Genomic DNA, 12,611 nt, shown 5'->3' on the forward strand with positions numbered 1-12,611 from the left:
AGAGGGAGGGAGGGAGAGAGAGAGAGAATCAAATCTTGTGCGACCTCAAACTTTTCAATCTCCTTTTAGGCATTTGGGTATTCGCTCACTCCTCTCGGTGTCTAGGACTCTTCAATTCACTCGGTTTCTTCCCATGCTACTTCCTCATCTTTTCTTGTCAACTCTTGTTCTTGGTTTGACTCAGTGGATATGGTTTCAACTGTTCCTTCATCCGAACCATCCTAAATTACTACATCAGTCTCCTCATCCCACCTTCTTTGCTCATCTTCTTCTTTGTTGTTCGCATGTGTTAGCCCGTGAAGTGCGTGCACTCCATGTGAAACACCCTCAACCGCCATTACCCTTCACCTACCCTTAACTGCAGCTACCCTTCACCTACCCTTAATGGCCATAACTTACAGCTACCTTATGTTTTTTTTTTGTGGGCATTCACGAATGGATTCTGTGAGCAAGAAGCTTGAATGGAAATCTCTCTCTTCTTTCTTTTCTTTTTGTGTTTTTCCCTTTCTTTGCACATAGTTCCCTGTTAGGGCTCAGGCCATAACACATTTGGCGACCCACGATGTCAAGAACCTCCTATTGTGAAGCTATCGCTTTCATTTTCATGTTCCCTCAATCGCACAAGGCTCCTCGCTTGAGTCTTAGCTTGTCTCACTTGCTCTGTGAGGAGGTCGTTTTGCGAAGGTGGTTTCTGTCTTGCCGGTGGTTGAGGTGGGTGCGAAGCCCTCTATTCCCGGCATTTGCGGTCCGTGGAGTTTTGAATCGCCACTAATCTGAGGGTTCTGGTGGTGTTGTTTCCAAAACCAAAGTGTTTGCCAAGACCCAGCTGGCCATGTCAAGCATTCTGCACAGTGTGGCAGTCCTTTGATCGGATTCTGTGATCAATATATGTGAGGGCAAAAGGACAAAGGACCAGATGTATGAGAGATCAGAGCAAAACCACATAGCATGAAATATGTGAGCGAATATATATATAAGGGTGAGTGCAAATATGTACAAGAGCCCTCCCTCAGGTGTGAGGTGACTTTGAGTAGAAAGACCAATGCAGAAGCAGAGATGATGTCAGAGCTGAAGCACAGTCGATGACGAAGGCTCATGTCGGTGTGAGGCAAAGCACTCCGAGTGGTGGTCGGTGTTGAAGGCTCGCGTCGGTGGAAGCAAAGGCACTCCGAGGTGGTAGTGGCAGCGGAAGATGAGGTGATGCAGGCTCTGATGACAAGGGTGTTGCTGTACGTGAGGTGGTAGATGAAGAGCAGAGAGGGCTGCCGTCCCGAGTGGTGGTGGTGGTGGTGGTGGTGCGAGCTCTGATGACAAGGGTGCTGCAAGACCTGAAGGTGCAAGCTCTGGTGACACGGGTGCTGCGTACCTGAAGGGTGCAGGCTCTGATGACAAGGGTGCTGAAGAGCAGAGAGGGCTGCTGTCCCGAGTGGTGCAAGCTCTGGTGACACGGTGCTACGTACTTGAATGGTGCAGGCTCTGCTGACAAGGGTGATGTGTACCTGAAGGGTGGTGAGGAGCAGAGAGGGCTTCCGTCCCGAGTGGTGCAAGCTCTGGTGGCATGGGTGCTGCGTACCTGATGTGAAAAGGAGCAGAGAGAGGGCTGCCGTCCCGAGTGGTGCAAGCTCTGGTGACACGGGTGCTGCATACCTGATATGATGTCGATGGTGAAGCTAGGTAGAGAGGGCTGCCATCCCAATGTAGCAGAGAGTGGGCTGTTGTCCCGATGGTGAGAGCTGAGGCAAAAGCGCTGATATGCTCCATGTATAGCAGAGGGGGCTGCTGTCCCATAGGCAATGGTAAAACGCAGATGATATGCTGATGTAAGCACTGATGTGAGCGCTGATGTAAGTGCTCATGTAAGCCTGAAGAAAAACACTGATGTCAGCCCAGATGTAAGCGCTGAAGACAGGCTGATGTCAGCCCAGATGTAAACGCCGATGTAAGCCTGATGACAGGCTGATGTGTAACACAAATGTCAGTAGATGAGGTGCTGATGTAAGCGCTGATGTCTGCTGATGTAAAACGCAGATGTAAGCCTGATGATGAATCGCTGATGTAGGCTCAGATGGTGTGCTGAAGTAAACGCTGATGTTCACCTGATGTAAACGTAGATGTAAGCCTGAGGTAAATGCAGATGACAGGCTGATGTAAAACGCTGATATATGCTGAAGTGAAACGCTGATAGCAGAGAGGGCTGCTGTCCCACGGTGGCCTGTAGCAGAGGGGGCTGCTGTCCCAAGTAGTGACCATATGGTACTGGATATAACAATGAAGTGGTACATGAATGATGAAAGATAGGCAAGGCTATATATACTGAGGGGGGGGGGGGGGTGCAGGTCGGTCAGCCTAAAAGGTGCAGGCCAGCAGCCAAGACAAAAAACCCCAAATAAATCATAAAATACCCAGAAAAATACCTTTTTTAGGGCTGGGAAAAATACTGTTTTCTCACATATCCTAGCACTTTGATCAAATTCCCTGTAGCCAGCTTGTTATCTGTCCACCCACTTTGGTGGGGAGATTACACGAACTGCTAGCAACTTCTTTGATCAACACGACAGATCTTCTGAAAAGTTGGGGCAGACAGTCAGGCTGAGAAAGGCAAACCGACTGAGCCGGATAGAGCGGAGTCAGAGGTCTAACCAGAAATTGGATGAACCAGCATGCGACCAAAGTCCAGATAGCTTGATGTAATTGGATGGGTAGACAGACCAAGCAGATTAATCTGCCTTCCATCTCTGTTTGTTTAGATTCAGTGCTGCTCCGTTCCCTGAAGCAGATCCAAGGATCTGATCCTATCACAGTTAACGTCGACGACATGGGGGCAGTCCACATTCGGAATTGGAGAAGCCAAGAAGGCCAGTCTGACTCCGAAGTCAGAGGTTTGGGTAGCGTGGCCTTGGCGAGGCCATGCTTCCTGTAAGCAGCTGGAATAAAGCCAGACCCTGACATTGATGTGTTCATGAAGGCAATTGCAATGGAAGGGCAGGAAACCAAGTAATGTCACGGATTATGTGTTAAAGTTTGCCCTCCAGACCATGCATTGCTACCCGAATCTGAATAGCATCACGGGTGCGTGATTCGACTGGTGTCCGAGCAGAGCAACAGTCCAACTTTGGCGGACCATTTGACCGGTGAGGAGTCAGCCCGACGGACCATCCAGCCATGGACTATCCGACCGGTGGGCGGGGGGTCAAACTGTCATGTGCATAGCATGCCATGCACATTCTCAGATGCTGGTCCAGAAGAGCCATCCAGCCATGGACTATCCGACTGGTGGGCGGGGAGTCAAACTGTCATGTGCATAGCATGCCATGCACATTCTCAGATGCTGGTCCTGAAGAGGCAGCCAGAAAAAGAGTATAAGAACCAAAACCTGGAGCACAAGGTGCAAATGAAAGCGGTAGGTTGGACTTGGAGGACTTGAAGGGGGTACTATCAGCTGCAAGAGAGTCCTGTCGGCTGTACCAGAACAGTGTCAGCTGCAAGCGCATCATTACAGAGCAAGATATCCAAAAGGCGCAGCCCGACCAGGGATTTATTGGGGTCCAAAGCCAGTCGGGTGGTCCGATAGCAGTCGGCCAGTTCTTCCTTGGGTCAAGAGCCTATATAAGGCATAAGGTGCTCTTTGTTTTAGGTACTCATTCCTTTATGGAATGGGTCCTTAGGGTCCAGCATTAGGACCAGATTTTGGGTGTTTCCCACCTTTTTATGAAGGCAGCCAAGGGCTGTAGATTAGGCTTTTTGTACTATATGAATATACTGAATTTCCAGCATCTCTCTCTCTCTCTACTCTCTCTTCATGTCTGCATTTTGCATCAGATTGTTTCGAGGGCTGAAAGAAGACCTTCCGCATGTTACATTGGTATCAGAGCATCAGGCTCAGCAAAGCTAAACACTGAATCAGTCCCATATGATGGTGCACAAGTCCAAGGTACAGGAAAGTACACGGAGACCAAGCCCAAGGCAAGGAACACAAAATCGGGAAGAGCTCCCAGGAGGTTTGTTGGTGGTGTTCCACAAAGCTAGAGGGGATCAATCCTCTGAGCCAGATAGGTTCTCGGGCAACGGTCCCAAGGGAGGATTATCCTCCAAGGGGTGATGTGAGAGTGCCAGACTCATTTCTCAGGAATGAAGACCAAGACGGTGTTCAGAGTCAGGTCAAGAATGGATTGGGGACTGGAGGGAACATATGCATAGATCTTATTTAGAGTCAGAGTGGTTTTGGAGAACGGGCCGGATTTTCAGAAAAAAGGGTTTACCAAGGATGGATGGATGACAGAGGGAGTTCGGGAAAAGGATGGGATGATGACAATCATCCAAGAGCAGGTTGGAAGCCCGTCATCACGTTTAGCAGAGGGGGATGTCATGTGCATAGCATGCCATGGACGTTCTCAGATGTTGGTCTAGAAGAGGCAACCAAAAAAAGAGTATAAGAATCGGAACCTCGAGCACAAGGTGCAGATGAAAGCAGTAGGTTGGACTTGGAGGACTTGGAGGGGATACTAGAGAGTTTGTCAACTGTACCAGAACAGTGTCAGCTGCAAGCGCATCATTACAGAGCAAGATATCCAAAAGGCGCAGCCCAACAAGGGATTTATTGGGGTCCAAAGCCAGTCGGCTGGTCCGATAGCAATCGGCCAGCTCTTCCTTGGGTCAAGAGCCTATATAAGGCATAAGGTGCTCATTGTTTTAGGTATTGAGTCCTTTATGGAATGGGTCCTTAGGGTCCAGCATTAGGACCAAATTTTGGGTGTTTCCCACCTTTTTATGAAGGCAGCCAAGGGCTGTAGATTAGGAGTATCTTTTTGTACTATATGAATATACTGAATTTCCAGCATATCTCTCTCTCTCTACTCTCTCTTCATGTCTGCGTTGTGCATCAGATTGTTTCCAATGGTGTTTAGGGCTGAAAGAAGACCCCCAAGAGCTTCCGTGTGTTACATTGGTATCAGAGCATCAGGCTCAGCAAAGCTAAACACTGAATCAGTGCCATATGATGGTGTACAGGTCCAAGGCACAGGAAAGCACACGAAGACGAAGCCCAAGGCAAGGAACACAGAATTGGGAAGAGCTCCTAGGAGGTATGTTGGTGGTGTTCCACAAAGCCAAAGGGGATGGCAATCCTGTGAGCCAGATAGGTTCTCGGGCAACGGTTTCAAGGGAGGATTATCCTCCAAGGGGTGATGTGAGAGTGCCAGACTCATTTCTCAAGAATGAAGACCAAGACGGTGTTTAGAGTCAGGGCAAGAATGGATTGGGGACTGGAGGGAGCAGATGCATAGATCTTATTCAGAGTCAAAGTGGTTTTGGAGAATAGGCCGGGTTTTCAGAAAAAAGGGTTTGCCAAGGATGGATGGATGACAGAGGGAGTTCGGAAAAAGGATGGGATGATGACAATCATCCAAGAGCAGGTTGGAAGCCCGTCAACAAGTTTAGCAGAGGGGGATGTCATGTGCATAGCATGCCATGGACATTCTCAGATGCTGGTCTAGAAGAGGCAACCAGAAAAAGAGTATAAGAACCAGAACCTGGAGCACAAAAGGTGCAGATGAAAGCAGTAGGTTGGACTTCGAGGACTTGGAGGACTTGAAGGGGGTACTGTCGGCTGCAAGAGAGTCTGTCGGCTGTACCAGAACAGTGTCGGCTGCAAGCGCATCATTACAGAGCAAGATATCGAAAGGCGCAGCCCGACCAGGGATTTATTGGGGTCCAAAGCCAGTCGCCTGGTCCGATAGCAGTCGGCCAGCTCTTCCTTGGGTCAAGAGCCTATATAAGGCATAAGGTAGTCGGCCAGCTCTTCCTTGGGTCAAGAGCCTATATAAGGCATAAGGTGCTCATTGTTTTAGGTATTCATTCCTTTATGGAATGGGTCCTTAGGGTCCAGCATTAGGACCAGATTTTGGGTGTTTCCCACCTTTTTATGAAGGCAACCAAGGGCTGTAGATTAGGAGTACCTTTTTGTACTATATGAATATACTGAATTTCCAGCATCTCTCTCTCTCTCTACTCTCTCTTCATGTCTGCATTTTGCATCAGATTGTTTACAGTGGTGTTTAGGGCTGAAAGAATACCCCTAGAGCTTCCACGTGTTACACAAACCATCGACTCAGGGGAAAATACATAAAATGCCATAAAATAGGCTTTGCCTAGAAACACTGAGATGCACTAATTCTAACATGCAGCTCCTTCTTTTCTTCTAGTCTTTTTTCCAAGGCACGACAACTATCTTCCTCATTTGTGAGCTTCGCCTGCACATTGAGCATCTGTGTATGTGCCTTTGCTGCCTGCAACTCAACAACCTCGAGTTTGTGCTGTTTGGTGAGGCCCTCCACCTGGATCTGTAGCTATCTGTTGTGGGATCTTTCTTCTAGGACCTCTTACTTCTAGGACTCCAGCAACAACTGCTCAAGGGGTGTGCTTGTATTTATGTGGTGAGGGCTTGTATTTATGTGGTGAGGGCTTGGTTGGCATCGGATAACTCCTTTTGCTTAAGCTTGTTGAGATGTACGGAGACACACGTCTCTATCTGCCAGCTCAGCATGGATAGGCAGAGCACACCATACGCCAATATAAGCGGGACACGCAGCTTATCACTACCGGCACATTAGATGTAGTGTATTTTTAGTGCCTGCGTATATAAGGCACACTTAGAGATTTTGTGTATAACGCACCTTAAGAAAAAGATAAGAAAGAAGAGCCTAAGAAGCTCCCTTTCTCCTCTCTCACGTGTATTGTTGTGTGTGTAGATGTGTGATACCTGTCAAATCTTTGACATGGTATCAGAGCCCCTTGCAGGCTTGTGGGTGTGTTGAGTTTTGTGCAAGAGTGCTCTCAGTCATTGAGCAGCAAAAAACAGTGAAGAGTTACAGGTCATAGTAACAGTGCAGCAGCAGCAGTGGAGCTGCTGGACAAGGTGGAGAAGAAGCCTTGGAGTGTGGGAACTCGCTCTTGAAACATTTCGGCCTCTTCCAGACCCCCAGAAATTAGTGAGTACATTCTTGCCCTGGACATCTTCAGCCCAAAGCTTGATCTTGAAGGCAGACTGCTTCATATGTGGGCATAGTGTTGGATGCTTGGGAAGCTGATTGTCATGCCATGGATGTCGTTTGTGATGCCGGTAATGCTGTGAATACATGTACAACAATACATTGTGGTGAAAATGTAGATTTGGATGCTTCCCTTGTGGGTTTGCTTTGGTGAGAAAAACGCTAGGTTTATGCATAATATGCCGTGTGAAGCGGTTTGAGCAAGCATTGCTCATTGGAAAGTTGCATGTGAGTCCGTGTTGGACACTTGGCTTGCATTCTATCCGTGCTAGAAAATAGATAGGCGGGATGTTTTGATAAAAGCAGGTTTTACATGCTTTATGCCTAAAATAGGCAGTGTTTGGCACATGCTTTATAGACTGATGAGTGTACAGGGAATTTGTGCAGCAAATTTGGGCTTACTTGGCACATTGTGTATGCTGATTTGAGTAGCGGATTACATCAATTTTGAGGGGACATTGTTCTTTTCTTTTTTTTGTATGCAGGCATTGCGCATTGAGACATGGTGAACGAATCGTCAGTGAGTGTGTCGGCTACTGGTGAGAAGCTCGGGAAGAATAACTACCCAACTTGGAAATTTTGCATTAAAAAATATCTTTTTGGCAAGGATTTGTGGGATATTGTAGATGTACTGAGGCACGGCCGGCAAGCCCAGTGAGACTGACACCGTAGTGTGTGCATGGGTCAAGAAGACCTGCCAGGCGATTCACTATATGTCCACCATAGAGGACAGCATTCTTGAGCACATCCAAGATAAAGACATGGCGATGTAAGAATGGGTATTATGCTAAGATACCCACAAAGAAATGCTGCAAGAACTGTACAACACTGTATATGGACAGCAAGCATAAAGAGAAGAGAAGATCACTGCTGAATATCACCAATAAAGTAGTACATCACGTGGAGCAGCATGAGGGAGGTCCCCTAGATGCTGCCTATCACTGCAGAAGCTGAAAAGAGAGATGATAATGATGCTAAGCCTAGCCACCTTTATATAGGTGGGAGAGGAGCTGGTCGGCCAGTAGCAAATCAGAAGACTGGCCGACAATGCATAAAAAATCTAAAATAATGTCTAAAAATAGGCAAAAAAATATGCAGTGCCTAGATGCATATGCAGGGCTTCATATGGAGCCACATACAAGCATGAATGTGCATGGGAAAGTCCATCTGGGGATGAAATAATTTCCAACAAGCGAAGGATGCATGGGATGCAATCGGAAAGCTCTTTGAAACGAGCAAAAAGGCTCGTAAGCTACAGTTAAAACAAGAGTTGCATGATGTCGAGCGCAAAAGCACAAGCATTCAGGACTGTGTGTTGAAGATCCTAACTGTAGCTTACGAGCAAAAAGGCTTGTAAGCTACGGGTAAAACAGGAGTTACATGATGTCAAGCGCAAAAGCACAAGAATTCAGGACTATGTGTTGAAGATCTGCAGTATCATTGACCAGTTTGGTAGCATTGGTGTGGTTGTAGATGATGACAATGTGGTTGCAGCCTGCTTGCACGAACTTGGGAAAGAGTATCAGTCTTTCATTACGAGTATCTCCGTACGGGAGAACATACCCTGGTTCAATGACTTGGTTCCGCTCATGATATGTGAAGAGATGCGCTTGGTCAAGGAAGGTGTGCTTGCAAGCAGGATTGGTGCTTCAACAGTGAAGCAAGAGCATGCTTTGGCAACCAGCAATAACAAAGGAAGAGGCCAAATAATGTACGAGGCCAAGGTGTAGGCCATGAAAATTGGCAGCAGCAAGCTGGAAATCAGCAGCAAAATCAACCCCGAAATCAGCCTTTTCGAGGCTGTAATGCTCGCGGCGGGGGGGTTGCAAGAGGCCATGGTGGCCAGCCAACAAGCTAGGAAACCCAGATTGTGCAATTAGTGTGGTATTGCCAGTCACTATGCGTATGAGTGTTGCAAGAAACAAGCGGACATACGATCCGGAAATTTACCTCAAGGAAACTATGCCACGAATAATGAGTCTCATGCCGGTGAATTGCTTGCAATGGAACATGTAATGGGTACAATACATACTATAGGTGAAGAGTGGTATGTTGATTCCAGTGCATCAAATCATATGACAGCGCTTGTGGAATGGTTGAAAGACCTTAAGCCAGTCAAGCATGCATCATATGTATACAGAGGAGATGACACTAAGCATGCCGTTACACATACATGGGATGTACCCATCGAATCAATGCATGGCAAAGAGTCAGACGCTTGGAGATGTCATGTATGTTCCAAGCATTATGAAAAATCTTGTGTCAGTTGGCCAAATGACTGAGCGTGACTTGGAAGTCCGCTTCAATAAGCATGGGTGTATGTATTGGATATGTGCCATAAACATGCGCATAGTGGCACAAGGACAAAAGGTCGGAAGGATGTTCAATAAGTTGAATGCGATTATGCCAAGCATAAAGGCGGACAAATTTGCTTATGTGCATGCTGAAATTTCAGACCTAGAAATGTGGCATAAAGGGATTGGGCATATGAACTATCAATGGTCATTGAAGTTGAATGCGATTTTGCCACGCATAAAGCAAACAAATTTGCTTATATGCATGCTGAAATTTCAGACCTAATGTGGCATAAACGGATTGGGCATATGAACTATCAACGGCTTAAGTCATTGCCGACGTTGGGGTTTGTCACCGGAGTGCCGAAATTCCGTGTAGTGGAGCCGCCATGTGTGTGCAGTGCATGTCAGTTTGCGAAGCAATCACACAAACACTTCCGGTTGAAAGTCAAAGAGCTCACTGAATACTTGAGTAGGTGCATTCGGATGTATGGACAGCGTCTCAACCGAGCATGATTGGGCTGAAATATTATGGGTCTTTCATTCATGATTTCTCAAGGAAGACATGGGCCTCTCTCCTGCGAGAGAAGTCTGAAGTGTTCGGCAAATTTCAGCAATTACAGGCAATGGTAGAGCGTGAAACCAGTCAATACATTGGTACCATCCATTCGGATGGAGAGGGAGAATACATGTCAAGAGAGTTTACTACATACTTGAATGGGCAGGTCTCATGTGCTCACACCCCACAGCAAAATGGTGTTGTAGAGAGGAAGAACAGGAGTATAGCGAAGGAGCCTTGTTGAATGAAAAGCACATGCCTAGATACTATTGGGTAGAGGCCATACAATGCGCAATCTATATTATGAATCGGATGCCTACCACAGTGCATGATAAGTCGCTGAGGAGGTGTTTACGGGCAATAAACTGGATGTCGCTCACTTTAAGGTGTTTGGTTGCATTTGCTATGCGCATAATCCGGATGAGAAACGAAAGAAGCTAGACCCCAAGGTTGAGAAATGCATATTTTTCAGGTATGCATTGGAATCAAAAGGCTACAAGTGTTGCAATCTGACAACAAGAGAGCTACACATTAGCCGCGATGTAGTCTTCGATGATCTTAGTACCTGGCACAAGCCAAAGCATTTAACTTGGGACACTGATGTTGATATGGCTGACACACAGGTTTATGGACAGCCACATCCGAGCAAATCATCCGCTAACGGAAGTGAAGTTACACATGTCAGAAATGCTAGCCCATGGTCAGGTAGGTTGCGAAGCAATGCGAGGCAACCAGGCACGGTGACAATTGCACGAAGTATGGCTAATCTTACTGCTGTAAATCAGCTCCAAATTACTGACTTTGGTGACACTGCATCAGCTCCAGTCACATGGAAATGGGAGCACCAATATTCAGCCCCGTATGGATGTGTTTCGTAGTCCAAATGTAACTTCTGGTACAGCAGATTTTGAGCATGAAATGGGGTTAGATGCGAGTCCGGAAAACAACTCGCAAAATGTCATGCCACGGAGATCAACTTGGGTGAGATACCCGGTTAATCAATTGACATACGCTGGGTTTGTGGCAGTACATCATGCCCATATGTCAGAAGTTTTGAATGAGAAAGACCCAGAAATGAATAAGAGTACTTATTTTTGAATAATGTAAACTTGAGTATTTTTAGTAACAATTAAATTTTTATTGTTTATTTATTACAAGAACATTAACAAATTCACAGATTTATCGCTGAAAAAAGTGTATATATTGCTGATTATAAACCAAACCTTATTTTTCTTACTATTTTCAAAGTAAAAAAGAACTATACTAAAGGCTTTCACTTCGTCACTTGAAATTTCTTCAAATTTCAAAAACTTAGAAAATTTTATGACATTTTTTCAAACGAACCCAAGACTCGTTTTTTTTTCTTTTTGTTTCTGCCTCTAGGAAATTGTGGTTCACTCATGGAAGGCTCTTCACCACGCTGCCACACAAACAACATCCTGATACCTTTCCCCTTCTCCCAAAAATGGAAACAAGAGGGGGCACAACTCAAGTCTGAATTGATGAAAAAACAAAAAATATCTTTCTCGTAGCATATCAAGAAATAAACAGAATGAAATAAAATGTTATTTAGGCGAAATGTACACCACAGCAGTAATGGGGATAGGAAGAGTCCCAAACCCCGTTGTTGAATAGGCAGGCTACAGAGAAGATGTGCTTTGCTGTGATCGCCAGGCTGTTTCTTCTTCTTCCATATCGCCGTCCGCATCCTGATCAGAGAAGGCATCCTGGAGGATGATCTCCAGCGCTTGCTCCATGAGGGCAGGGCTGGTCCGGATCATGGCCACACAAAACTGCTCGAGATCTAGCTCACCGCGGCCACCCGTGTCGCCCAGCCTGATCATGTCCTGGAGCTCACGGTCGTTCATGGGCGGGAGGCCCAGTCTCACGGCGTTGTGCCTGAGGCTGGACAGGGTGATGGTTTGAGTGGCCGGGTCAGCCAGCAGCTGGAAGCCCTTAGCCAGCTCCTGCATAAGGCCTTGTCCGCCCAGCCTTTCCGCCATCAAGGGCAGGAAGTCCTCGAAAACCACTTCAGAATTCATCATGGTTTGGTTTGATAGCTATGAAATTGAAAGAGGCTACTTACTTGCAGCAGGAAGAAGGTGATTAAGAAGGTGTGAGCAGAACCATTCTGTAGAGTTCGGGAGCAGGAAGCTCCACTTATATCACAACAGGGGGAGATGGATCAATGATGCTGCCTTGCAGCTGCAGTCCAAGGAAGGTGAGGGCTCACGGGCCGTGTGAAGACGAAGCCGCCCTTGCCGGTGGTGGTAGGTACGTGCAAGCATGGAATGGAAGCTGCCCGGCATGCTCTCACGTACGTTCTCAGCAGCTTCCTAGTCAGAGCATCTCCCTGTCAATACCAAGCCAAGCAAAGAATAGCTGTCACGCCCTTTGGAATATGCCTAGGACGGAGTGATTACATTTTCTTAAGCCATATATATAGAATGCTGTCACGCCCTCGGTATGTAAAAAAATATTGCTTTGGAATATGCCTAGGACGGAGTGATTACATTTTCTTAAGCCATATTTATAGGGCTTACTTTCTCTTTCACGACACGTGTCACAAAAGAATGAAGGTGGCCCAAAGACTAGTGAGAGACGCATTCGTTTGAAATTTACTGGCATTGGTAGGAGGTTGGCGTTGACTGTGGAGAGAGAGTCGTTGGCAAGTTGGCATTGAATGCGGAGAGAGAGAGAGCTGTTACCCAA

The 12,611-nt window shown here is 46.7% G+C and overlaps 1 protein-coding gene and 1 long non-coding RNA gene across 2 annotated transcripts; one reads left to right on the forward strand and one right to left on the reverse strand.

The window, feature by feature from the left end:
• Positions 1-194: 194 nt before the first annotated feature.
• On the forward strand, positions 195-12,034 carry LOC147621598 (uncharacterized). Its single transcript, XR_015269852.1, has 2 exons — positions 195-5,782; positions 5,831-12,034. It is a non-coding gene; the product is annotated as an uncharacterized LOC147621598 (long non-coding RNA).
• Positions 7,511-12,315, reverse strand: LOC147621599 (calcium-binding protein KIC-like). The gene is made up of 2 exons (XM_086824389.1): positions 12,027-12,315; positions 7,511-11,917 (listed from the first exon to the last, which is right to left on the reverse strand). The coding sequence occupies exons 1-2, from the start codon at positions 12,027-12,029 to the stop codon at positions 11,540-11,542; spliced, it is 381 nt and encodes a 126-aa protein (XP_086680515.1). The 5' UTR covers positions 12,030-12,315; the 3' UTR covers positions 7,511-11,539.
• Positions 12,316-12,611: the final 296 nt, after the last annotated feature.

The sequence above is a fragment of the Cibotium barometz genome, chromosome 30 (genome assembly GCF_041138505.1).
Source record: "Cibotium barometz isolate CiBa-2024 chromosome 30, ASM4113850v1, whole genome shotgun sequence".
NCBI classification, from domain to species: Eukaryota; Viridiplantae; Streptophyta; class Polypodiopsida; order Cyatheales; family Cibotiaceae; genus Cibotium; species Cibotium barometz.